This window comes from Macaca thibetana, chromosome 12 (genome assembly GCF_024542745.1).
Source record: "Macaca thibetana thibetana isolate TM-01 chromosome 12, ASM2454274v1, whole genome shotgun sequence".
Classification (NCBI taxonomy): Eukaryota; Metazoa; Chordata; class Mammalia; order Primates; family Cercopithecidae; genus Macaca; species Macaca thibetana.
Genome location: NC_065589.1, coordinates 24,091,479 through 24,116,512, shown reverse-complemented (window position 1 = coordinate 24,116,512; position 25,034 = coordinate 24,091,479). Strand labels below are relative to the sequence as shown.

At 40.6% G+C, this 25,034-nt stretch overlaps 2 protein-coding genes across 5 annotated transcripts in view; one reads left to right on the top strand and one right to left on the bottom strand.

Annotated features, from left to right (window-relative positions):
• Positions 1–25,034, top strand: part of CNOT9 (CCR4-NOT transcription complex subunit 9) — an 83,257-nt gene that overhangs the window by 12,345 nt on the left and 45,878 nt on the right. The window lies entirely within an intron of this gene.
• The window catches only part of USP37 (ubiquitin specific peptidase 37), a 124,967-nt gene that overhangs the window by 84,363 nt on the left and 15,570 nt on the right, over positions 1–25,034 (bottom strand). For all 4 annotated transcript variants that reach the window (XM_050751258.1, XM_050751255.1, XM_050751256.1 and 1 more), the window contains 6 exons: positions 24,755–24,926; positions 20,430–20,530; positions 17,531–17,709; positions 16,836–16,913; positions 3,842–3,939; positions 1,902–1,986 (listed from right to left, as the gene is read on the bottom strand). In XM_050751258.1, the coding sequence (XP_050607215.1) occupies positions 1,902–1,986; positions 3,842–3,939; positions 16,836–16,913; positions 17,531–17,709; positions 20,430–20,530; positions 24,755–24,926 (713 nt within the window). The remainder of the gene's footprint in view (positions 1–1,901; positions 1,987–3,841; positions 3,940–16,835; positions 16,914–17,530; positions 17,710–20,429; positions 20,531–24,754; positions 24,927–25,034) is intronic.

Genomic DNA, 25,034 nt, shown 5'->3' with positions numbered 1-25,034 from the left:
TACACGTGCCATGGTGGTTTGCTGCACCCATCAATCCATCATCTACATTAGGTATTTCTCCTAATGCTATCCCTCCCCTAGTCTCCCACCCACCGACAGACCCGGTGTGTGATGTTCCCCTCCCTGTGTCCATGTGTTCTCATTGTTCAATATCCACTTATGAGTAAGAACATGTGGTGTTTGGTTTTCTGTTCCTGTGTCAGTTTGCTGAGAATGATGGTTTTCAGCTTCATTCACCTGCAAAGGACATGAACTCATCCATTTTTATGGCTGCATAATATTCCATGGTATATATATGCCACATTTTCTTTATCCCATCTATCATTGATGGGCATTTGCCATTACCCTCACTTTTTACATTTAAAACCATCACCCTCTCTGTGCTGCATTGCATGATCACACTTTCTCAACAAGTGCCTAGCAGGTATCTTATATATTTATATCCAATAAATCTAAAAAAAAAAAAAAAAGCTTATCTATAGAATCAGCAATTAAATATCCAACTAGCCTTTTCTAATTTATTAATAAAAGACACTCACTGATGTAATACAGCTATTGATTTTTAAGGAAAATTCCTAAATTTGTGGAATGTAGCTTAACAAATACGACAGCAACAAAAGGAAAATAAAAATGCTTCAGAGGAGAGATCTTAGGATGTTCATCCACATGGGATGGTAGAATATATATTGGTCCACAGTCTGATAACGTTGTCAGTCGCAATCTATGGTATCACTACAAAACTTCCCAGAGCCAGGTTTAAGAGCACCTCCCACCTCAGCCTCCTATGTAGCTATCACTACAGGCACACAGCACCATGCCCAGCTAATTTTTAAAAAATTTTCTGTAGAGTGGTCGGACGCGATGGCTCACACCTATAATCCCCACACTTTGGGAGGCCAAGAAAGGCAGATCACTTGAGGTCAGGAGTTTGAGATCAGCCTGGTCAACATGGTAGAATCCCGTCTCTACAAAAATTAGCTTGGCTTGCAGGCAGGCACCTGTAATCCCAGCTATGTGGGAGGCTGAGGCAAGGCTACAGAGAGCCAAGATAGCACCACTGTACTCTATCCAGCCCGGGTGACAGCGCGAGACTTGGTCTCAAAAAAAAAAAAAAATTCTGTAGAGGCCAGGAACAATGGTTCAATACTTGTAACCCTAGCACTCTGGAAAGCCAAGGTGGGAGGATTGTTTCAAGTCAGGAAATTTGAGACCAGCCTAGGCAACATAGTGAGATCTTGTCTTTTTTTTTTTTTTTTTTGAGACAGGGTCTTGTTCTGTTGCTCAAGCTGGAGTACAGTGGCATAATTATGGCTCACTGCAGCCTTGACCTCCCAGGCTCAAGTAATCCTTCCACCTCAGCCTCTCAAAGTGCTGGGATTACAGTGTGAGCCACCGTGCTCAGCCCATTTCTAGAATACTTTCTAACTAACATGTCAGGATTCTACGAGTCTCATCAATTTTTTTTTTTTTTTTTTTTTTTTTTTTTTTTTTTTTGAGATGGAGTCTCGCTCTGTAGCCCAGGCTGGAGTGCAGTGGCCGGGTCTCAGCTCACTGCAAGCTCCGCCTCCCGGGTTCACGCCATTCTCTGGCCTCAGCCTCCCGAGTAGCTGGGACTACAGGCGCCTGCCACCTCACCCGGCTATTTTTTGTATTTCTTAGTAGAGACGGGGTTTCACCGTGTTAGCCAGGATGGTCTCGATCTCCTGACCTCGTGATCCGCCCATCTCGGCCTCCCAAAGTGCTGGGATTACAGGCTTGAGCCACCGCGCCCGGCCAAGTCTCATCAATTTTGTTAAATTATCATATTCACTTAAGAGGATAATACATAGCCTATCCCATCATTCGATATTCTGAAAAAAAGAGCTCCTAAGTTTTTCACAAGTCATATAACCAATGCATACCTGTCTAAGTTAGTGCCACCAGAAGAGTGTTCCTTGGATCCAGCTCTGCTACCATAAAAGGATGATGACTGCAAAGGTAAAAGCCCTATAAAACAAATGAACAAAGGAAAAACGTAATTCCTAAATCAACCATTCAAGTTCATTTAATAATAAAAGTATACATTAGTCCTGATTATATTTAACTCTTTTTTTCCTTCTCATCAAATACAGGAATACTTCATTTTATTGCTCTTTGCTTTACTGTGGCTCACAGATATTGCAGGTATTTTTGTATTTTCTTTTTTTTAAACAAATTGAAGACTGTGGCAACCCTGCACCAAGCAAGTCAATCAGTGCCATTTTCCCAACACTATATGCTCGCTCACTTCATGTCTACGTCACATTTGGTAATTCTTGCAATGTTTCAAACGTTTAAATTATATCTATTACAGTGATCTGTGATCAGTGATCTCTGATGTTACTATTGTCATTATTTTGGGGTACCACGAACTGCACCCACATAAGATGGCGAACTCAATTTATCTGACTGCTCCACCAAATAGTCATTATTACCCCATCTCTGTCTCTCTTCTTGGGCCTCCCTATTCTGAGACAAAATATTGAAATTAGGATAATTAATAACCCTACGACGACCTCTGTGTTTTTAAGTGAAAGGAAGGGTTGCACATCTCATTTTAAATAAAAAGCTAGCAACAATTAAGCCCAGTCAGGAAGGCACGTCAAAAGCTGAGACAGGATGAAAGCTAGGCCTTTTGCACCAAACAGCCAATGCAAAGGAAAAGCTCTTGACAGAAATTAAAAGTGCTACTCAAGTAAACATGTGAATAACAAAGCAAAACAGCCTTATTGCTGATGTGGACAAAGTTTTAGTGGTCTAGGCAGAAGATCAAACCAGCCACAACATTCTCTTAAGCCAAAGCCTAATCCAGGGTAAAGGTCTAACTCTCTTTAATTCTATGAAGGCTGAGAGAGGCAGAAGAAAAATGTGAAGCTAGTAAGAGCTGGTTCATGAGGTTTAAGAAAAGAAGCCATCTCCACAATATAAAAATACAAAGTGAAGCAGCAACTACTGAGTTATTAAGCAACTACTCAATAACTAGCTGCAGCAAGTTATTGAGATCTAGCTAAGATCACTGATGAAGGTGGCTACGTTAAATAACAGGTCTTCAATGTAGATGCAATAGCCTTATATTGGAAGAAGATGCCACCTAAGAGTTTCGTAGCTAGAGAGAAATCAATGCCTAGCTTCAGAGTTTCAAAGGACAGGCTGACTCTCTTGCTAGGGGCTAATATGGCTGAGGACTTGAAACTGAAGCCAGTCCTCACTTACCATACTGAAAATACTAGGGCCCTTAAGAATTATGCTAAATCTACTTGCCTGTGCTCTAGAAATGGAACAGTGAAACCTAGATGACAACATATCTGTTTGCCGTATGGCCCAGGCTGGTCCCAACTGGATTTCTAATACTTTAAAATATTTTAGCCAAGTATTGGGTACAAATCGGCGCCCAATAACTAACACCAGATTAGGCCGGGCATGGTGGCTCACACCTGTAATCCCAGCACTTTAGGAGGCCGAGGCAGGTGGATAACTTGCGTTCAGGATTTCAGAACTAGCCTGGCCAATATGGTGAAACCTCATCTCTACTAAAAATACAAAAATTAGCCAGGCCTGATAGCACACACCTGTAGTCCTAGCTACTCGAGAGGCTGAGGCAGGAGAATCACTTGAACCCGGGAGGCAGAGGTTGCAGTGAGACGATATTGTGCCACTGCACTCCAACCTGGGCGACAGAGCAAGACTCCGTCTCAAAATATATATATAAATAAATAAAAATAAAAATAATGTACAGATGTATGATCAGGGTTAGGTTTTTATTTCTAGTCTAATAAATATACAATAAATGAGCACCTTATTTATTGTAAGATCAAACACTTACCTGATGTCCTATTCTCTTCTGACTGTTTCAAAGTCAGCTGCTTTTCTCTACTGCTGGTTAAATACTTTCTGGAAGGATCTGTCATGGCCTTGTTGTTCCTATAGTTAATAATTTTACATCAATATAGTACAAGTGTATAAAAATATTGTTCTTAATTTTAAATAGTTATCATTAAAACATTTACATTTCAAGTGCTGAATTCATTGATATGCTTGAAAATTAAGCTACAAGATTGTTAGTCTCAAAAGGTCAATGACTTAAACAAATGAGAATTACAAAAATAATCTTTAACTACCATCTCAAGAGCCAATCCAATCTATGATTCTGATTAACTTAGCAAAAGTAAAGGAGGATTTTCTTTAAATAAAAGTCAAATCAAAGACATTAAGATTATTAGATTTTCTTGGCCAAAAGCAAGACCAGATAAAATGACTCAGCTACTAAGACCAAAAGAATCAATTAAAAAGTAAACTATGGCCAGGTGCGGTGGCTCACGCCTGTAATCCCAGCACTTTGGGAGGTTGAGGCGGGCATATCACGAGGTCGGGAGTTTGAGACCAGTCTGGTCAACATAGTGAAACCCCGTCTCAACTAAAAATAAAATACAAAAATTAGCCAAGCATGGTGGCGCGTGCCTGTAGTTCAGCTACTTGGGAGGCTGAGGCAGGAGAATCTCTTGAACCCAGGAGGTGGAGGTTGCCGTGGGCCGAGATCACACGACTGCACTCCAGCTTGGGCAACAGAGTGAGACTTGGTCTTAAAAAAAAAAAAAAAAAGTAAACTGTTCAAGCTTGGTAGTTTATAGGTTTACAAAGAAAAATCAGGCTGGGCATGGTGGCTCAAGCCTGTAATCCTAGCAGTTTGGGAGGCCGAGGTGGGTGGATCACCTGAGGTTAGGAGTTTGAGACCAGCCTGGCCAACATGGGAAATCCGGTCTCTACTAAAAACATAAAAATTAGCCGGGCGTGGTGGCAGGCATCTGTAATCCCAGCTACTCAGGAGGCTGAGGCAGAAAAATCACTTGAACCCAGGAGGCAGAGGTTGCAGTGAGCCAGGGATCATGCCATTGCACTCCAGAATGGGTGACAAGAGCGAGACTTCGTCTCAAAAAAAAAAAAAAAAAGAAAAGAAAAGAAAAATCAAAATCAAAACTATATATTCCACATGAATAGAAATACTATTAGATAAGTGGCAACAGCATTTTAATTTATATTGATTAAAATTCTTTAGGATCATGAATACAAAGTTAAAAGCCTTTTTCTCCCCTGTATTATTTTCAAATACCTCAACCCATATAAGTAGAGAGTGTCCATTCAAATAAATGTTCATGCTTTAACAGTGCTAATTTAAGGGGAACCATCATGAAGTAAGCCTGTGGCAGACAATGCCTAAGTGTGCTCCACCTAGATTCCCTCTGACTCATTTTTGTATTCTCTCTTCCATACCTTCATACCAACTTATGTTTTTGATAGCCAGTATCAAGGGCTCTTCTTCACAGGACTGCCCTCAAGTTACTAGAGATACTTTGCCTGTAATCTCAGAGTCACAAACAAAGCCAGGCGCTACGGTAGAGAAGCCCAGCTCTCTTGATTTGGATTAAAACAACTTTATGGTGGAAGCTACATAACAGATTTCTCTAATATCAGGATGAAGACTAACCTTCATGTCCTTGTGTGACTTCTCCAGGATCACATCCATGCTTTGTTTCCTGCCCTTAACTATACTGCTTTCCTTACTCCCTTCACTATCTTCTCTGGGAGTACTTCCTCAGTAATTCATATGCACACTAATCTCCATTTCAGATTCTGCTTCTGGGCAACATAATCTACAACAGCTGGTACTAAAAGTGGGCCTAGGAAGCACACTCTAAGGATGGGATTCTGGAATTGGACTCTTGTTTGGCAACGGCAACAGAAATTCTGTTGCTGATAGTAATACCTCTGACATCTTATAGTGTTACAATTGCTAAGATTTTTATCTCTGGTGAATTAGGATGAAATAAGGTAGAGAAGGATAGGGCTCAGGTAGTATCTCCAGTATTTTAGAAATGTGGTCGAATGATTACACAATAGATTTTATTGGGGTAATGGAAATGTTCTGAAACTAGATAATGATGATGTAACATAACTCAAAAAATTTACTAAAAATAATTGACTTATATACCCTTAAAATGGGTCAATTACATGGTATGTAAATTGTACCTTAATAAAGTTGTTTAAAAATGTCCCAAATTGGCCGGGCGCGGTGGCTCAAGCCTGTAATCCCAGCACTTTGGGAGGCCGAGACGGGTGGATCACAAGGTCAGGAGATCGAGACCATCCTGGCTAACCCGGTGAAACCCCGTCTCTACTAAAAAATACAAAAAACTAGCCGGGCGAGGTGGCGGGCGCCTGTAATCCCAGCTACTCGGAGGCTGAGGCAGGAGAATGGCGTAAACCCGGGAGGCGGAGCTTGCAGTGAGCTGAGATCTGGCCACAGCACTCCAGCCTGGGCGACAGAGCGAGACTCCGTCTCAAAAAAAAAAAAAAAAAAAAAAAAAAAAAAAAAAAAAAAAAAATGTCCCAAATTATTTCACTCCCTATATTCAAGCTTCTCATCATAAATTCAGTCTATTTCTTCATCTTTTAATGGGGCTAGTCCTGTGATTTCCTTTTCCCAAAACAATGTGACAGAAGTTAACACTGTGTGAGTTCTGACCCTAAGCCTAAAGGTGCCCTACAGGTTTCCACTCACTCTCTTGGAACCCTGCCACTGCTATGTGAATAATCCCAGGCTAGCCTGTTAACAGTGGAAGACACACAGCCCAATCACCCTCACTACCCAATGGCCAGTTAAATCAGTGAGTCCATCCTAGACCAGTCAAACTCTAGCCAAACCATCTACTGATCACAGATGCGTTAACAAAATTAGAATCCAGGTACTATGAGCCAAACTGGGTCCAGATAAACAGAACCACCCAGGTGACCATAAACTCATAAGCAAAAATGAATAGTTACTATTTCAAGTCACTAAATTTTAGAGTGGTTTGGATACAGCAACAGATAACAGATGCAGGTGATATGGGGTAAATAATCCTCAAAAAGACTATGGTATTGACTGGTTGATGCTAAGTATTTCTGTGTTCAAGAGAGAAGACAAGCTCAGTTGAGCCAATTACCAACTTAAAGGACAAAGACAATGTGTAGAGTCACCCACAGGAGAGTTGCAGTCCAGACCTTGTAGAGCAAGACCATGCTGTCTGCAGCCAAAAATTATACCTCATCTGTAAAGTACGGCATATTACTCTTGGCATATTATTAAGCCCTGGAAGAGACAGAGCATCTGACTGATTGATGGTCATCAAGGGACTGTGCAACCAGAGCTAACTATCAGGAGCTGGGTGTTATCACACCCAAGAAGTCATAAGACCAGGAGAGTACAACAGCAATCTATCATAAAATGGAAGCAGGTATATTGGAATTGGGTCCAAGGAAGAAAGCAGAGATGACAAGAACATGCCTTAGGGGCATTTCCAATGTCAAGCTGAAACAAGGAGTAAACCTGGGCCTGATTAATGGATAGGTCATCTTGGTACATTGGTACAAACTGCAAATAAATTAATGCTGCACGACAGTCCCACTAAGGGACTGCCTTGAAAGATAGTGGTGAGGGGAAATCCTCCACTGTGCAGAGCTTTGAGACATGCATCTCATCATCTACTTTGTATGGAGAGAGAAGTGGGTCATGGACTCCTGGGTGGTGGCAAATGATTTGGATGAATAGTCAGGGGCTCGGAACGAGCAAGCCTGGAAGATCAGAGAGAAATGATTTATGGAAGAGGTATATGGATAGACTTATGGGAGTATGGACAAAGAGTGATCTGTTTTACATGTTAATGCTCACTAGAGAACAACACTGAAGAGACACTAAACAATCAGCAGGATAACTTGTCCAGTGCATGTCAGCCAGCCTCTGTCCTTAGACATTCTGTTATTTCTACAAAGGGACCATGAATAATATGTCCAGTGCATGTCAGCCAGCTTGTGTCCTTAGACATTCTGTTATTTCCACAAAGGGACCTTGAATAATATAACAGCTATGGTGGCAGAGAGAAGCTATAAAAAATGGGTTCCCCTTCACCAAGGTTTATCTACTGTGGCTGCTTAATGTCCAACTGGTTAACAGAAAAGACCGAGTCCCTGATCCAAGGGCATCCCTTGAGGAAACCAGTCATTTAGTAGCAAATTGATTATATCAGATTTTTTCCACACTAAAAAAGACAGCAATTAATCCTTATTGGGACTGACAATATTCTAGACAGAGTAGTTCCCCCTTGTCTTCAGGGTACGTGTTCTAAGACCCACAATGAATATGATGACATTCACAGATAGTACTGAAACCACAGATAGTACTGAACTCAACTACCACCAACTGGAACAAATTCTGTTCCTGGCTTCCACCCACAAATTTAATGCTACTTTATTTTTTTATTTTTGAGACAGGGGCTTGCTCTGCTGCCCAGGTTGGAATACAGTGGTGTGATCTTGGCTCACAGCAACCTCTGCCTCCCAGGCTCAAGCGATCCTCCCACCTTAGCCTCCCAAGTAGCTGGGACTACAGGTACATGTCACCACACTTGGCTAATTTTTGTAGAGATGAGATCTTGCTATGTTGCCCAGGCTGGTCTTGAACTCGGACTCAAGCCATCCACCTGCCTTGGCCTCCCAAAGTGCTGGATTACAGGTATTAGCCACCGTGCCCGACCTGCCCTTTCCATTCTAACTAAGCAATTACCCTGTACTGTGGCTGCATTTTCGCAGTTTGAGGTGCAACACAAAAACTAACATACATTTTTTTTTCCTTCTTCACAATTCCATGGATAGAAGATTCATTCTTACCATAGATCTTCGCAACCACAGCAAAGGGGCACGGTGGCTCACACCCGTAATCCCAGCACTTTGGGAGGCTGAGGCGGGCAGATCACTTGAGCTCAGGAGTTTGAGACCAGCCTGAGCAACGTGGTGAAATCCCATTTCTACAAAAAATACAAAAATTAGCTAAGTGTGGTGGTGCATGCCTGTAGTCCCAGCTGCTTGGGAGGCTGAGGTGGAAGGATTGCCTGAGCCCGGGAGGCGGAGGTTGCAGTGAGCCAAGATTGTGTCGCTGCACTCCAGCCTGGGTAATAGCGCAAGATTGTCTCAAAAAAATAAAAAACCTGGCCAGGTGCAGTGGTTCATGGCTGTAATACCAGCACTTTGGGAGGCCAAGGTGGGCGGATCACAACGTCAGAAGTTCGAGACCAGCCTGGCTAACATGGTGAAACCCCATCCCTACTAAAAATACAAAAATTAGCTGGGCATGACGGCACGCACCTGTGATCCCAGCTACTCAGGAGGCTGGGGCAGGAGAATTGTGTGAAACCAGGAGGCAGAGGTTGCAGTGAGCTGAGATCACGCCACTGCACCTCAGCCTGGGTAACAGAGTGAGACTCTGTCTCAAAAAAAAAAAAGAAAGAAAAATCTTTTTTTTCTTTCTTTGTTGAGAGTTTTTACCTTTTCACTTAAAGGAGGCACTTTACAGTTTCTCTTTGGCACATCCGAATTGCCAACATCACTACTGTCGTGCTTTGGATAATTATTAAGTAATATAAGGGTTACTTAACATAAACACAGCAATAGTTTCACAGTTGGTCTGATAACCAAGATGGCTACTAAGTGTCTAATGGGCAGGTAGCATATACAGTGTGGAGCCACTAAACAAAGGAATGATTCACATCTCAGGCCAGATAGAATGGAAAAGCTCAAGGTTTCGTTGTGCTACTAAAAACAGTGCACCATTTAAAACCTATGTATTAGGGCCAGGTGCAGTAGTTTTCAACTATAATCCCAGCACTTTGGGAGGCCAGGGTAGGAGGATTATTTGAAGCCAGGAGTTCAAGACCAGCCTGGGCAACGCAGCAAGACTGCATCCCTACAAAAATAAAAATAGCCAAGACTAGCCAGGCATGGTGGCACATGCCTACAGTTCTATTTGGGAGGCTGAGGCTTGACTGCTTGAGCCCAGGAGTTGGAGGCTGTAGTAAGCTATGACCACACCAGTGTACTCCAGCCTGGGCTGCAGCAAGACCTTGTCTCAAAACCAAAACAAAACTTATGAATTATTTATTTCTGGAATTTTCCATTTAACATTTTTAGACCAAGGTTGACCATAGGTAACTGAAACCATAGAAAGTAAAATCATGCATAAGGGGAACTACTATATACATTTGCCTATGCTGTCTACAGTGCCTTGACCAGCATTACTATCCAAGGACTCATAGGAGTATCTCATTCACTAACAAGAAAACTCACATAATACCTCAGAACGAGGATTCCACTTTGCAGAATAGGAGGTACAACAACAGCATATGACCAGAAGATTCACAGTTCCTACCACATACAGTACTACCCCAAAGCTGCTGGACTGATAAAGTGCGGCAATACCCTTTAAGAGTGCAGTATGCAGAGGATCTCATTAAGAATGGGGTGGCCTTCAAGATACCAACAAAATTATTCCATTTATAAAAAATACATGGGTCCAGCAACCAAGAAGTAGAAGCAGGAGTAGCCCCATTTGCCATTATTTTTCAGTAACTCACTTGGAGAATTTGTGCTTTCTGTCTCTCCAAATTAGATTTTGTGGGTCTTAGTTCCCAGAGGGGGTGCTTTTTAATCAAGAAAGACAGTTAAAGAACAATTAAACCTCAAGTTATGGCTGTTACCTAGTTATTTTGAGCTCCTCATGCAGGCAGATTCACAGAAAAGGAAAGGAGTTACCACACTGGCAGGGGTAAATGACTATTATAAGGAAGAAGGGTTGCTGCTATATAATGAGGGCAGTGAGGAATTTATCTGGAATAAGGGGGATTCACTAGGGTGCCTTTTAATGCTCTCATGCTCAATGAGCATAGCTCTCATGTAATTATAATGGGCAATTACAACAACCACAGCCTGACAAGCATATGGTGACTAAAGGCTCAAATCCCTCAGATGAAGATCTCGGTAATGCCATTCAGTCAAACTATCAAGATGAGCAGAAGTGTTAATAGAGGAAGCATGGAATTGATGGTAGGAAGAGATGTCAATATGGGCCCTAAGATCACCTGCAGCAACACACTGTAGTTAATCCCACTAAGCCTCCTTTTGGAAGATTCTTCCCCGGAAGTGGGAAGCAACAATATGAAGAATCCATGACAAAATGGAATAAACTTAATACAAGACAGGATTCAACATAAATGGTACAAGCTAGGGGAAGGGGGAACTATAGTACCAACTCTTTTAGTGGACAACAGTGATGTCCCATCAGAGTCCCTAAGATCCTTTTTATCCTTTACACACCCCTAAACTGTGTATTTTCAATGTGGTTCACCAGTCAGCATCTGTAGTTCTTCAGAGGACTGCATTTGAACTACTTAAAACATTTTGCCCACCTGGACAGAGCCAGAGCAACTGGTAACCAAAGACGGTCCAGTATGAAAATATGAAAGCCCAGTCTCCCTGCCTCAAGCTGGGACAACCCAAGAGTTTCCCTGCTAGATCAAGATGAAGCCTATTCTCTGTGGTACTTTTACCTGAGATCACACTCTTCCTTGGCTTCCTCTTCTTCTCTGGCCTGCTTCTCCCACTCTGTTATTTGTCTCCTCTATAGGCACTGCTTTAAATGTCATTTGCACAAGTATATTCATCTAGGTCAGCTTCTAAGGAGTGCAAACTTAAAAAAAATCTAGATGTGATGGTGTAAAAAGTATTAGTAACCCAGAACAAGGATCAGTAACCTAGTGCTTATCAGACAGACTTCTAATTGGAACAACTGGGACTTCCCAAAAGTGTAGTCAATGTACTAGACTGGCATGCACAACCACGTTCTGGTGTACCTCCCTGATGTGCAGAAACAAGAATGCTAATAAAGTAACCCTACATTTCTTAGTTAGTGTTCTGGATCAGATCGAAAATAAGGCAATTGAGGTCCGCCTCCGTGGTGAGGAGGAGGAGGAGAAGATGGAGGTGGAGGGAGAGGGAGGAGGAAGAGGAGGCCTCGTCGCGGACAGCCAATAGGGCTGTCCCTGTAGCTCCCGATGGAGTTTGAGGTCATGAAATCTCCGCCAAGCTCTGCCTCGGCGAGACGAGGCGCCTCCGTCGCCCTTAGTGACCCCACCTGGGCCCCCTCAGCTTACAAAACACTACACAGCAAAATAATGATCTGCTAGACTGCTAACCCGAGCATCCAGCTTCCACAATGCCTGTGCAGGCAGCTCAATGGACAGAATTTCTGTCCTGTCCAATCTGCTATAATGAATTTGATGAGAATGTGCACAAACCCATCAGTTTAGGTTGTTCACACACTGTTTGCAAGACCTGCTTGAATAAACTTCATCGAAAAGCTTGTCCTTTTGACCAGACTGCCATCAACACAGATATTGATGTACTTCCTATCAACTTTGCACTTCTCCAGTTAGTTGGAGCCCAGGTACCAGATCATCAGTCAATTAAGTTAAGTAATCTAGGTAAGAATAAACACTATGAGGTTGCAAAGAAATGCGTTGAGGATTTGGCACTCTACTTAAAACCATGAAGTGGAGGTAAAGGTGTAGCTAGTTTGAACCAGAGTGCACTGAGCCATCCAATGCAAAGGAAACTGGTGACACTTGTAAACTGTCAACTGATGGAGGAAGAAGGTCGCGTAAGAGCCACAAAAGCAGCTCGTTTCCTCGGAGAAAGAACTGTAACAGAACTGATATTACAACACCAGAACCCTCAGCAGTTGTCTGCCAATCTATGGGCCGCTGTCAGGGCTCGAGGATGCCAGTTTTTAGGGCCAGGTAAGATAGGTTACTATCTTACCTTTTTTATTAGCTATTGGGGCTTGAGGATCCTGAGACTCAACCCGTCTTTATATGTACAAATATTGATATAATTAAAGATAAATTTGTTTTTGTTGTTGTTAAAAAAAATAAAATAAAATAAGGCAATTACATGCAAGATCTGGAAAGTGTAAATAAGGTAGAAGCATTATTATTCCACTATTTTTGATGCTAAATATCACCTTGGTTTTTCTGTACAGGGTTTCCAATCTCGGAAGTGACAGCATGGTTCTAGAGATGACAGCTTTCATGATAGATTCCAATTCAGCTGTTAGCTTAATGATAGAATAGCTGGGAGCATCTTTGGTGATCTGGTTTGAGGCAAACCTCTCAAAATAATTCCTGAAAACTTAACTTAGAGCCTGTCTTTTCAACTATCCTAATGATTCTGTAAGCCTTTTAATACTTACTGTGTACAAATACCTTTGTGCATAAACTCGCTAGAGTGAATTTTGTTCCCTTCAACTAGACCTTGAATATACAAAATTTGTTATTAAAAGTGGGGTGCTACCGTAACAAACCTAAAGTATGTAGCAGTGGCTTAGTAAGAGGGTAGGGAGGTAAGAATACCGATATTACAGATGAGAAAGGTGGTGACCATTTTATGCCTTAGTAAAATATTTGATAAATACGGTCATATTAACGTCTTGAAAGGCAGATCTCATACTCACTGAACCTATAGCTCTACAGTAAAAGAGTACAACAATTAAGGATACTGGTCTGTGTTAGTGCTTCTTTTTGCTTTCAACAAGGTCCTATTTGAGACATATAAATTTAGGCCAAAGCTAATCAGCTTGCAACCAGTGATGAAAAGAAACACAGCAGGCCGGGCGCGGTGGCTCACGCCTGTAATCCCAGCACTTTGGGAGGCCGAGGCGGGCAGATCACGAGGTCAGGAGATCGAGACCATCCTGGCTAACACTGTGAAACCCCGTCTCTACTAAAAATACAAAAAAATTAGCTGGGCGTGGTGGCGGACGCCTGTAGTCCCAGCTACTTGGGAGGCTGAGGCAGGAGAATGGCGTGAACCCGGGAGGCGGAGCTTGCAGTGAGCAGAGATCACGCCACTGCACTCCAGCCTGGGAGACAGAGTGAGACTCTGTCTCAAAAAAAAAAAGAAACATAGCGGACAGGCATGATGGCTCATGACTATAATCCCAGCACCTTGGGAGGCAAAGGAGGGCAGATCACCTGAGGTCAGAAGTTCGAGACCAGCCTGGCCAACATGGTGAAACCCTGTCTCTACTAAAAATACAAAAATTAGCCAGGCATGGTGGTGCACGCCTGTAATCCCAGGTACTTGGGAAGCTGAGGCAAAAGAATCACTTGAACCCAAGAGGCAGAGGTTGCAGTGAGCTGAGATGGCACCATTGCACTCTAGCCTGGGCGACAGCGCAAGACTCCGTCTCAAAAAAAAAAAAAAAAAAAAAAAAAACAGGATGGGCACGGTGGCTCGCACCTGTAATCCCAGCACTTTGGGAGCCTGAGGCAGGCAGATCACGAGGTCAGGAAATCAAGACCATTCTGGCTAACAAGGTGAAACCCTGTCTCTACTAAAAATACAAAAAAAAAAAAAAATTAGCTGGGCGTGGTGGCGGGAGTCTGTAGTCCCAGCTACCTGGGAGGCTGAGGCAGGAGAATGGCGTGAATCCGGGAGGCAGAGCTTGCAGTGAGCCAAGATCATGCCACTGCATTCCAGCCTGGGCAACAGAGCAAGACTCCATCTCAAAAAAAAAAAAAACAAAAAGCAAAAACAAACAAACAAAACAACATAGCTGTCTGTGCCAAGAGCCTAGAATCAAAATTGTCTGGTAATTGGAGACCATGGGATAAAAATATCCAATTGCTTTTGATTCTCAAACTGAGGCAATGGTAAGAGTTAACTAGACAGTCAGTTTTGTGAGAAAATAACTTTGATATTAACATTAGCAGAAGCTGGGTAAGGGGTATACAGGAACATTCTATGTTATCTTTGTGACTTTCCTGCAAATTAAATTATTTCAAAATTTAAAAGTATGTTAAAACAAAACATGCCGGTGCAATGGCTCATGCCTGTAATCCCAGCACTTTAGGAGGTCGAGGTGGGCAGATCACTTGAGGTCAGGAGTTCCAGACCGGCCTGGCCAACATGGTGAAACCCTGTCTCTACTAAAAATACAAAAATTAGCTGGGCATGGTGGCGCCTGTTTGTAGTCCAAGCTACATGGGAGGCTGAGCCAGGAGAATTGCTTCAACCTGGGAGGCAGAGGTTGCAGTGAGCCGACATCGTGCCACTGCACTCCAGCTTGGGCAGCAGAACAACTCTCCGTTTCAAAAAAAAAAAAAAAAAAAAAAAATTAAAAAACATATACATATATTGGCCCCAATTCTTTCTCAAACCTGCTTCTTTTATCTTTAAAGAATCTTTAAACTTGGATGAAGCAGGCTATAAAAGCTATATGGCCTTGATGAAAAATACAGTCTTCAAAATCTATTTTGGTGGTGGCCTTTAAAGAAAATAAACAAGGAAAACCTGCCAGAGGGTAAAGCCAGGGGTCACATGGAGTACAATGGGCAAGGTGGTTTCTCCCAGACAACGGAATCAGACTGCTAGATGGGCTAACCAGGAACTTATTCCATCGCTTTCACTGTCCTCACAATTTCCACCTCGCAAGATTTTATCACTGCTATAGTCCCAAGACCCCTGCAGTTTCCTATTCTTGTCTATTTTAAACAGAAATTTTTATTGTGATTATTCTGTTCCTACTCCAGCAATGTATAATGATGTGTGCATGAGGTCTGGAGCGGGGAATGCAAATTAACTTGCCTTTTAGTTTTTAGATATTAGACCATGAGGGGCACGGTCCAAGGGACATTTGGACCTTAGAGAGAAGACTGCACCCAGAGAGAAGGATCACCCAAAGATCCTAGACTCTGAGCTGGATACAATGTTCTCATGAGATTTGGCGTTCTTCTCCATTTGGATAGAGGAAAGGGTGTTCTATGTATGGAAGAATAGTGAACTGGGTTATTTCAGTGGCCGTAGGGGCAAACTAAGGCAGACTATTAGTTGTATTAGTTGTCCCTAAATAACCACTGTACCCTTTTGCCACAACAGTTGGAACACAGGCATAGTTCTCAGACCTTTTCAAAACCTGATATAACCATGTGATTAAGTTCTGGCCAATGTGATATGCACAAAAGTGGTATATGCAATTTCCAGCCTAAGGAAAACGGTATGCCCTCCCTTTGCTTTCTTCCACTAATAGAAATGGAGACATGAAAGTAGAGACTGAAGTGGCTACTTCAGTCCACAAAATGGAGGCTGCTTATTAAGGATGGCAGATCAATAAGACAGAAAGAATCTGGGTCCATGGTGATTATAGTTTCAGATACCAGTCCTACTACCTACTCAGACTTTTACATATATTACAGCAGCAAATCAATTAATACATGAAGTTTATTTGGCTTTTTCCCAACTCCTTTCTGGTGACCCCTTGACCTCAAGTACCAATTAACTATCTACCAACTGATTCTGTTAAAGTATTAATTGAGATTTTAACTGATAACTGTATAATTAGTTTTCTCCCCTAGAAGACAAAAAAAAACAAAACCTCACAAAATGAGGATGATTATTATGAGTTGGTGAGCACCCTGGGTTGATCTATTCCCTTTTGTTCAACGGAGAAAACACCTCTGAAAGATTAATGCTACTTGCCTAGAACACATAGGCTCACATCCTTTAACCTCTAGGCTGACGTTTTACATGAGTAAAGTAAAAAAGTAAATTTTTTTTTAAATTAAGCATAAAGAAGACAAGAAGGGGTTCACACTAAAACAGCAGCCAGCAAGAAACATCTGTTTAGAGTTCTTCAGTTCTATTCTCCCACTAAGTACTGCAGATTTTTTAAAAAGGCAGGATAAGAGAAATGCAATGAAATGATCAAAGCAATGGCAATGGCTAATTTCCCTCTCTATTGAGCCACAGTCTACTGTCACCAAACCACTTTAAATTCTGCTCTTCCATCTTTGGAATTCTGATAAATTAAAACCATTTCCCCAATCTTCCCCAGGGGTTACAAATACCAGTCTAAGAAATACTGCTCTAACACTATAAAGGCCCTTAAATTAACTTACGATGATGAATCATTTTCCTTAGGGTAATCTTCATTCAATTCTGAGCCAGTTGATACCATTCTTTTCCTCTTTTCAGTACTACAGAGAACAAAGAAAAGGTTACTTTTAAAAAGCCATAATTCATATCACAAAAATTCATAAACCAACATACTTAAGGACAGGAAATGGGACTACTATTATTTAATTCTCTAAACCATTTTTTTTTTTTTCCAGACAGTCTCGCTCTGTCACCCCAGTCTGGAATGTAGTGGCGCGATCTTGGCTCACTGCAACCTCTGCCTCCCAGGTTCGAGTGATTCTCCTGCCTCGGCCTCCTGAATAGCTGGGACTATAGGCGTGTGCCACCACGCTGGATTAATTTTTTGTGTTTTTAGTAAACAAGGGTTTTCACTATGTTAGCCAGGATGGTCTCAATCTCCTGACCTCATGTTTGGCCTGCCTCAGTCTCCCAAAGTGTTGGGATTACAGGCGTGAGCTATCACACCTGGCCCATATTTAAATTTATATGCTGTATATTTTCATGCTCAATAAGTGCCAGTGACATAAACTACATTGACAAACACTTGTAATCACTACATCTACCAAAAATGTACTCTGTACTTTATTTCCCCTCAAATTATTGGTATTTCTAAAAGGCCTAAAAGACATTTACAAACAGATACAACTAATGAGTAAGAAAAAAAAGTCTCTCCTACCGATTTTCTAGCAACCCTGATCTAAGAGGTGTTGATGCAGATGTCAAAGAAGGAATCGTCCGAGTAACAGCTATTCCACTTCCTGCTACAGTCTTAATCGATCCTCTACCTGGATTACCAAGAACTTTTCGAAATGGAATATCATCTTTAGTTTCCAAACTTCCTCTTTTCGCAGAAGCCTGTAAAAATAGTTTGAGATAGTTAAATCTTCAAATTAACTGAAATACTTTTAGAACAGTGATTCTCCAATGGCAAGGTTTAAAAAATACAAATGGAGCCAGGTGCAGTGGCTCATGCCTGTAATCCCAGAAGGCCAAGGCAGGAGAGTCACTTGAGCTCCACAATTCGAGGTTATAGTGAGCTATGACTGTACCACTGCAATCCAGCCTAGGCGATAGAGCAAGACCCTATCTCTAAAAAAAGGAAAACATACAAATGGAGATATATCTCTAGCGATTCTATTCCAGTTGGTCTGGGGTAAGGTTCATTCATCAGTTTTTTTTTTGTTGTTGTTTTTTGTTGTTGTTGTTTTTTAAAGCACTCAGGTGATTCTAATGTACAGTCAGTGTGAAAAACTGAGCTTGACACTTATTTTCCTATGGCTTTCTTATAAACTTAAAAACTCCACAGCACACCTGGAGAGGAGGCAAGAACACTACTTTGAATTACTAACAAAAAATAAAAATAAAAAAGACACACAAAGACATGGCTCTAGTGATCAGCATGAGAACTGATCTTTGGAGGAAAAAAATATCCAATTATGATTATGACACGTTAAGAAAAAGTGACAGTGACATTTGGTTGCCACAACTTAAATGCCAACAAAATAGTCATATGACTCTTGAGGGGGTTCTAGTTTGGAGAAATGAAACATATGATAGGGAGAGGGAAGGTGACAGAGTTCACTGTGAGGATGAGTCAAAGAGTCTACCCTTAAGACACAGCAAGAACACTCAAAGAGAATATGGCAATGTAAGCATTAGTTGGGAAATAGAGCTTTACATGAACACTCTGCCAGTTAAGTTTTATATCTCTACATTAAGAGCTATGTGATTTTTCTATGGAAGTTATGTCCCATTACTTTTGTTTTACAGAATTACAATCTTAGGATAGGAAATTTTAAAACTTCTAAGGTCATCCGAATGAATACTTTAAAAAGTTAAATTTATTTTCAAATGAGTGACACATTCTCAAGGTTCACAAATCAAAGTAATATTAAAAGCCACAGACCAATGGTAAGTCTCACTATCCCCATCCATCACTCAGTTCTTCCACTTCTCCTTTTCCCACTAATTCTTCCCTTGTTCTGTTATGCAAATACAAATCAATATTTTACTTTTTGTTATACAAACAGTAGCATACTACATGTCCACTGTTTTGCAACTTTTTCAGAATTTTGAACATCATCCCATCCCATAATAACATATGTATATATATAACACATATATATTTAAGATAGAATCTTACTCTGTCACCCAGGCTGGAGTGCAGTGGCACAATCACTGCTTCCTGCAGCCTCAACTTCCCAGGCTCAGGTGATTCTCCCACCCCAGTCTTCGAAGTAGCTGGGACTACAGGTACACACCACCATGCCCAGCTAATTTATGTATTTTCTGTAGAGACAGGGTTTCACGTGTTGCCCAGGCTGGTCTCAAACTCCTGGGCTCAAGGAATCAGCCCACCTCAGCTTCCCAAAGTACTGGGATTATAGGAGTGAGCCACCACGCCTGGCCGTATAGTAAGAAATATTTTACATCAAAACCTATTATATATATATGTATAAATAAACCAAAATAAAACTTTGAAAAATCAGTATTTATCCTTAATATGTACAATATGCTCTATTATTTTCTATTCTACTTTTTAAATTTAATTAGTCATGACCCACAAAATTGAATTTATGACTTCACTAATGAGAATTATTACTTGTGAAACCATAAATACTTGCTTCTGCTATATGTGTTAACACTTATACATTTAAATAATATTTCAACAATTTAAATTCCTACCAAGGAATGTCTGAATCTCAAAATAATTATGCTCAATGAGGGAAGCCAGACCCTGCCCTCCCAATATTACACATTCATTCCATTTATATAAAACTCCAGAAATTACAACCTAATCTACAGTGGGAAAAAACATAACAGTGGTTGCTTCTGGATAGGGATCAGAGGGAAGGATTACTAAGGACAATAAGAAAACTCAAGAGTTATGGTTATGTTCACTATGTTGATTATGATGATGATTTTAAGGATATATGTAAGTCAAAATATATCAAATTGTACTTTAAATATATACAACTTACTGCATGTCAATTATATCTCAATAAAAATGTCCCCCCTAAAATCTAACCTATAAAAAGAACCCGACAAAAATGAAATCTTATTCACTGCTTAGTCCAATAAATGGACTAAGTGATCACCTCTTTGCATAGCCAAAGAGAATTCATAAATTTACTTACAAAAGAGCTTCAAAGTTCTCTTACTCTATGGTTTGGGTTTGCTAAAATGATACATTTCAGGTATGCAGAAATACCCTTGATAGTCTATGACTATCTTTTTTTTCTTTTTTTTTAGATGGAGTCTTGCTCTGTTGCCCAGGCTGGAGTGAGATGGCACGAGCTCAGCTCACTGCAACCTCCGCCTCCTGGCTTCAAGCAATTCTCCTGCCTCAGCCTCCTGAGTAGGTAGAATTACAGGTATGTGCCACCACACCTGGCTAATTTTTGTATTTTTAGTAGAGACGGGGTTTCACCGTGTTGGCCAGGCTGGTCTCAAACTCCTGACCTCAAGTGATCCACCCACCTTGGCCTCCCAAGTGCTGGGATTACAGGCATGAGCCACCGTGCCTGGCCAACTATCATTTTTTCAAAATGCTAAAAAGATTCAAATGAACATACCTGATTGTCTGAGTAAGAAAGTTGCCTGCTGGTTTCCTTCTGTGAGGTCCTGCTGCCCAGAATGGCTCCAAAACTACCAGACCCCTGAGAAGGTTTCATGGCTGGTGACCAAAAATAAAAATTTTTTTAAATCCCCAAATCACTCACTTTAACAAAAAGATTTATCATTTTTATATAATATTGAAGAAATAGAAGAAACAGCAGGAAAAAAAGAAAACAAATCAAAGTGCCTATCAACCAATTCTTTCTGACAGAATATACATCTTACATAGAAACTAAAATTTAGAGCTAGAATCTGAAGCAAAAAAATTAAATAACACACACACCTGAAAACATTTAATAGGATAAAATTTACAAAGCAAAAAAAAAAGCTAGAATAAACATTTGGTAATTACATTAATAACACTATGGAAAAGTCATTGTGTACTGACAACATGAACACTGACACTGGATGTCAGAAACAGTGACAGGTGTATCTCTGATAACACATACTCCAAAACATTCTCTACAAGTAAGTTTATCCAGCAGAATAAATGGCTTCTATTCTGAAGAAACTAATGGTAGTTCAAAGAACATTCGAGGTATTGTATAAATATGAATTTACATATACTTTTTAAAATTTTATATTTTAATTTGGTTAGCCAATTTCCGACTGATGACCATTTGAAATGTTTTAATTTTTCAAAGTTGCAAACAATGCTTAACATCCTTTCACAAATATTTTTGTGGGATAAACTCCTTATAATAAGAATTACTGAGAGAACATACAATTTTAAACTAAACCGACATCATTACATAGTCCTCAAACCAAACCAAACCAAACCAAACCAAAACAAAAACCTCTATGCTCCTACCAAGTATATGAGAGTATCTTGCTTCCCCTCACACTGCTACCAATGTGGTAGTAGGAATTTGAGTCTGGTGAAGTTGAGAATTTTTTCATGTCTAAGGGCCATCTGTTTTGCTTCCTGAATTCTCTATTTGCAGTTTTTGTCAATTTCTCTACTTTTTTTTTTTTTATTGATTTGCAAAATAAGTCTTTGTATAATATATTAGTAATATTAACTTTGTCACTCTGGCTATGATTTTCTTCATTTGTCTTTTGTTCCTTGCTAGAGACTGTCTAATTTTTTAACACAAGTTTTCAATCTTTTTCCTTTATTAATTCTAGTTTTTATGTAATACCCGAAAATTCTTTTCCATCCAGAGATTACGATGAAAGTATTTTTTACAATACTTTTTTTACATTCAAATCTTTGGTCACTGTGAATAAAAGGAGATAATAAGGATCCAAGTGTATTATCTTCCTAAATGGTTACTTGTCTTGTTTATAGATAACACTTTATCAAATATTAGTCTTTTGTCCACTGATTTGAAACGCCATGCTTATATTAAACGCTTTATACTGTTCAAAGTATTTTTAGGCCGGGCACGGTGGCTCAAGCCTGTAATCCCAGCACTTTGGGAGGCCGAGACGGGTGGATCACGAGGTCAGGAGATCGAGACCATCCTGGCTAACACGGTGAAACCCCGTCTCTACTAAAAATACAAAAAATTAGCCGGGCGTGGTGGCAGGCGCCTGTAGTCCCAGCTACTCGAAAGGCTGAGGCAGGAGAATGGCGTAAATCTGGGAGGAGGAGCTTGCAGTGAGCTGAGATCCGGCCACTGCACTCCAGCCTGGGCGACAGAGCAAGACTTCGTCTCAAAAAAAAAAAAAAAAGTATTTTTACACTAATTATTTTACTCTAGTCTCTGCAAAGTATATATCACCTTTGGGCAGCTAAAGCAACTAAACCTGAGATTAAAATGACTTGCCCAAGATCACAGAATGAATTAAGAGTTAAGCCCACAGCTAGCTATTTTAATAACACCAATGACTTACTGACTCCCTAGCATAGGGAAGTCATACTTTACATTTATGAGCTCTCACTCTTTAAGAAGCCCTGAAATCAAGGTTTTTTTTTTTTTTTTTTTGAGACAGAGTCTCGCTGTGTCGCCCAGGCTAGAGTACAGTGGCCGGATCTCGGCTCACTGCAAGCTCCGCCTCCCAGGTTCACGCCATTCTCCTGCCTCAGCCTCCCAAGTAGCTGGGACTACACGCGCCCGCCACCTCACCTGGCTAGTTTTTTGTATTTTTTAGTAGAGACGGGGTTTCGCCGTGTTAGCCAGGATGGTCTCGATCTCCTGACCTCGTGATCTGCCCACCTTGGCCTCCCAAAGTGCTGGGATTACAGGCTTGAGCCACCGTGCCCGGCCAAGGTGATATTTTCATGTTAGAGATTAGGAAATTAAAACTCAGTCATTAAGTGACTTACCTAAAACCACACAGCAATAACAGGCAGAGCTAGAATTTCAACCTAAATCTATTTATGGCCAAAGCCCGTATTTTTTCATTATGCTATGTTGTTCAAAATTGGGTCCCCGGACAGTATATTGTGCTTTCCACTCTAATGTATTTGAAGACGTGCTTTTCTTACACATATCAATTGTTAAAACTAGTGATTCCATTAATACGGCTACGATGAAATAAAACTAAAACAGAGATATAAACTAGCCTCTGACATATTCTAAGAATTTTAAATAGTATTCAATTTCTTGACCCTTTTTTTTTTTTGAGATGGTCTTGCTCCGTAGCCCAGGCTGGAGAGCAGTGGCGCGATCTTGGCTCACTGTAACCTCTGCCTCCTGGGTTCACGCCATTCTCCTGCCTCAGCCTCCCGAGTAGCTGGGACTACGGGTGCCCGCCACCATGCCCGGCTAATTTTTTGTATTTTTAGTAGAGATGGGTTTCACTGTGTTAGCCAGGATGGTCTCGATCTCCTGACCTCATGATCTGCCCGCCTCGGCCTCCCAAAGTGCTGGGATTACAGGTGTGAGCAACTGCACCCGGCCTCAATTTCTTGATTCTAAAATTCAATAGTTTAGTAAATTGATATAGCTCCAGTTTGGTGGCATGAACACATAATGAGTAGGTACTAAATGGCAAACAACCATAAAAAGCTTTTATTTTACAAGAATACGGTGTCAAATGGAGACATTAATTAAAGGAAGCACTGCTACGCCTTCATTTTCTGATGTTTTTAATGTGTCATATTTAAGTCGAAAAAATTCAAGTTTGTCAACTATAAAATATAAGTAATAGTAAAATGTTGAAGATGACAGAACTAAAGACTAATGTAATAGTGGAGAACTCATTTTAAGCAACAGATTTTTTCCTAAAAAGATGGCTGTAGGGCCAGGCAGTGGCTCACGCCTATAATCCCAGCACTTTGGGAGGCCAAGGAAGATCAATTGCTTGGGCCCAGGAGTTCGATAACAGCCTGGGCAACATATTGGAATCTTGCTACTGTACTTCAACCTGGGTGACAGAGAGAGACACTGTCCCAAAAGAAAAAGAAAAAGAAAGAAAAAAGAAAAGAAAAGAAAAAGCGCCTGTAAAGGCATTAAAAGAAAAAAAAAACCACTATGAAAGGGGTTAGAGGGGGCAGAGGAACCTGATCATACCATGTGATTTTTTTACAGGACTCATTTTCCACAGCAAGAGTAAAACTTCAGAATAATTTTCATAAACAGGCAAGTGTCTAAGATTTATGCAACAAGGTAACTTTTCACAACTGTAATTTAAATTCTCCTCCCTGGTGGAGGTTGCAGTGAGCTGAGATCACGCCACTGCACTCCAGCCTAGGTGTCAGAGCAAGACTCCATCTAAAAAAAAAAAAAAAAAAACCCCAAAAACCCTGCTCCTTTTTCTAATTGTATTCTTTTGTGGAATCTACATATAAGATCAAGTCATCTGCAAACACAAGTAATTTTACTTCTTCCTATCCAATCTGGATGCCTGTTATTTCCTTTTCTTGCCTAAAGGCTCTGGCTGAGACTTCTAGTACTATGTTAAATAGAAGTGGCAAGAGCAGGTATTCCTGCCTTGCTAATGATCTTAGAGGAAACATTTCCAGTTTTTCACCCCTAAGTATGATGTTAGCTTTAAGTTTTTGCATATGACCTTTATTGCGCTAAGTCGTTTCCTTCTACTCCTAGTTTGTTGAGTGTTTTTATCATGAAAGAGTGTTGGATTTTGTCAATGTTTTCACCTGCAACAATACAGATGATCATGTGGTTTTCATCCTTCATTCTGTCAAGAATGATGTATTACATAGATTGATTTTCATATGGTGAACTATCTTTGAATTTCAGGAATAAATCCTACTTGTTCATGATGTATAATCCTTTTAATATGCTAATAAATTCAACTGAATACTGGCCTGTAGTCTAGTCATATTCTTGTAAAACTACTAATGTTAGACCCTGAGATGATTTGTACTCACCTGCAGGAAGTCTGTTTTGATGGACTGCATCTAGAAACAACCTCATTTCCTCTGCATCCTTACTTGGTACTTTGTCAATAGACAAGAAGCTGTTATCTTGTAGAGTTAACATTAGGCGGCTTTGTTTTGCTCCACTGGGTCGAAGCACCACATTTTTAATGTTATGACTTAGCTAATCCAGACAAAAGGAAAATTATCATAAAAAATGTATGATAACTAAGTATAACAATCTGTATAATAAACACTAAACTTTATACTTTCCAAGCTACATTTATCACTC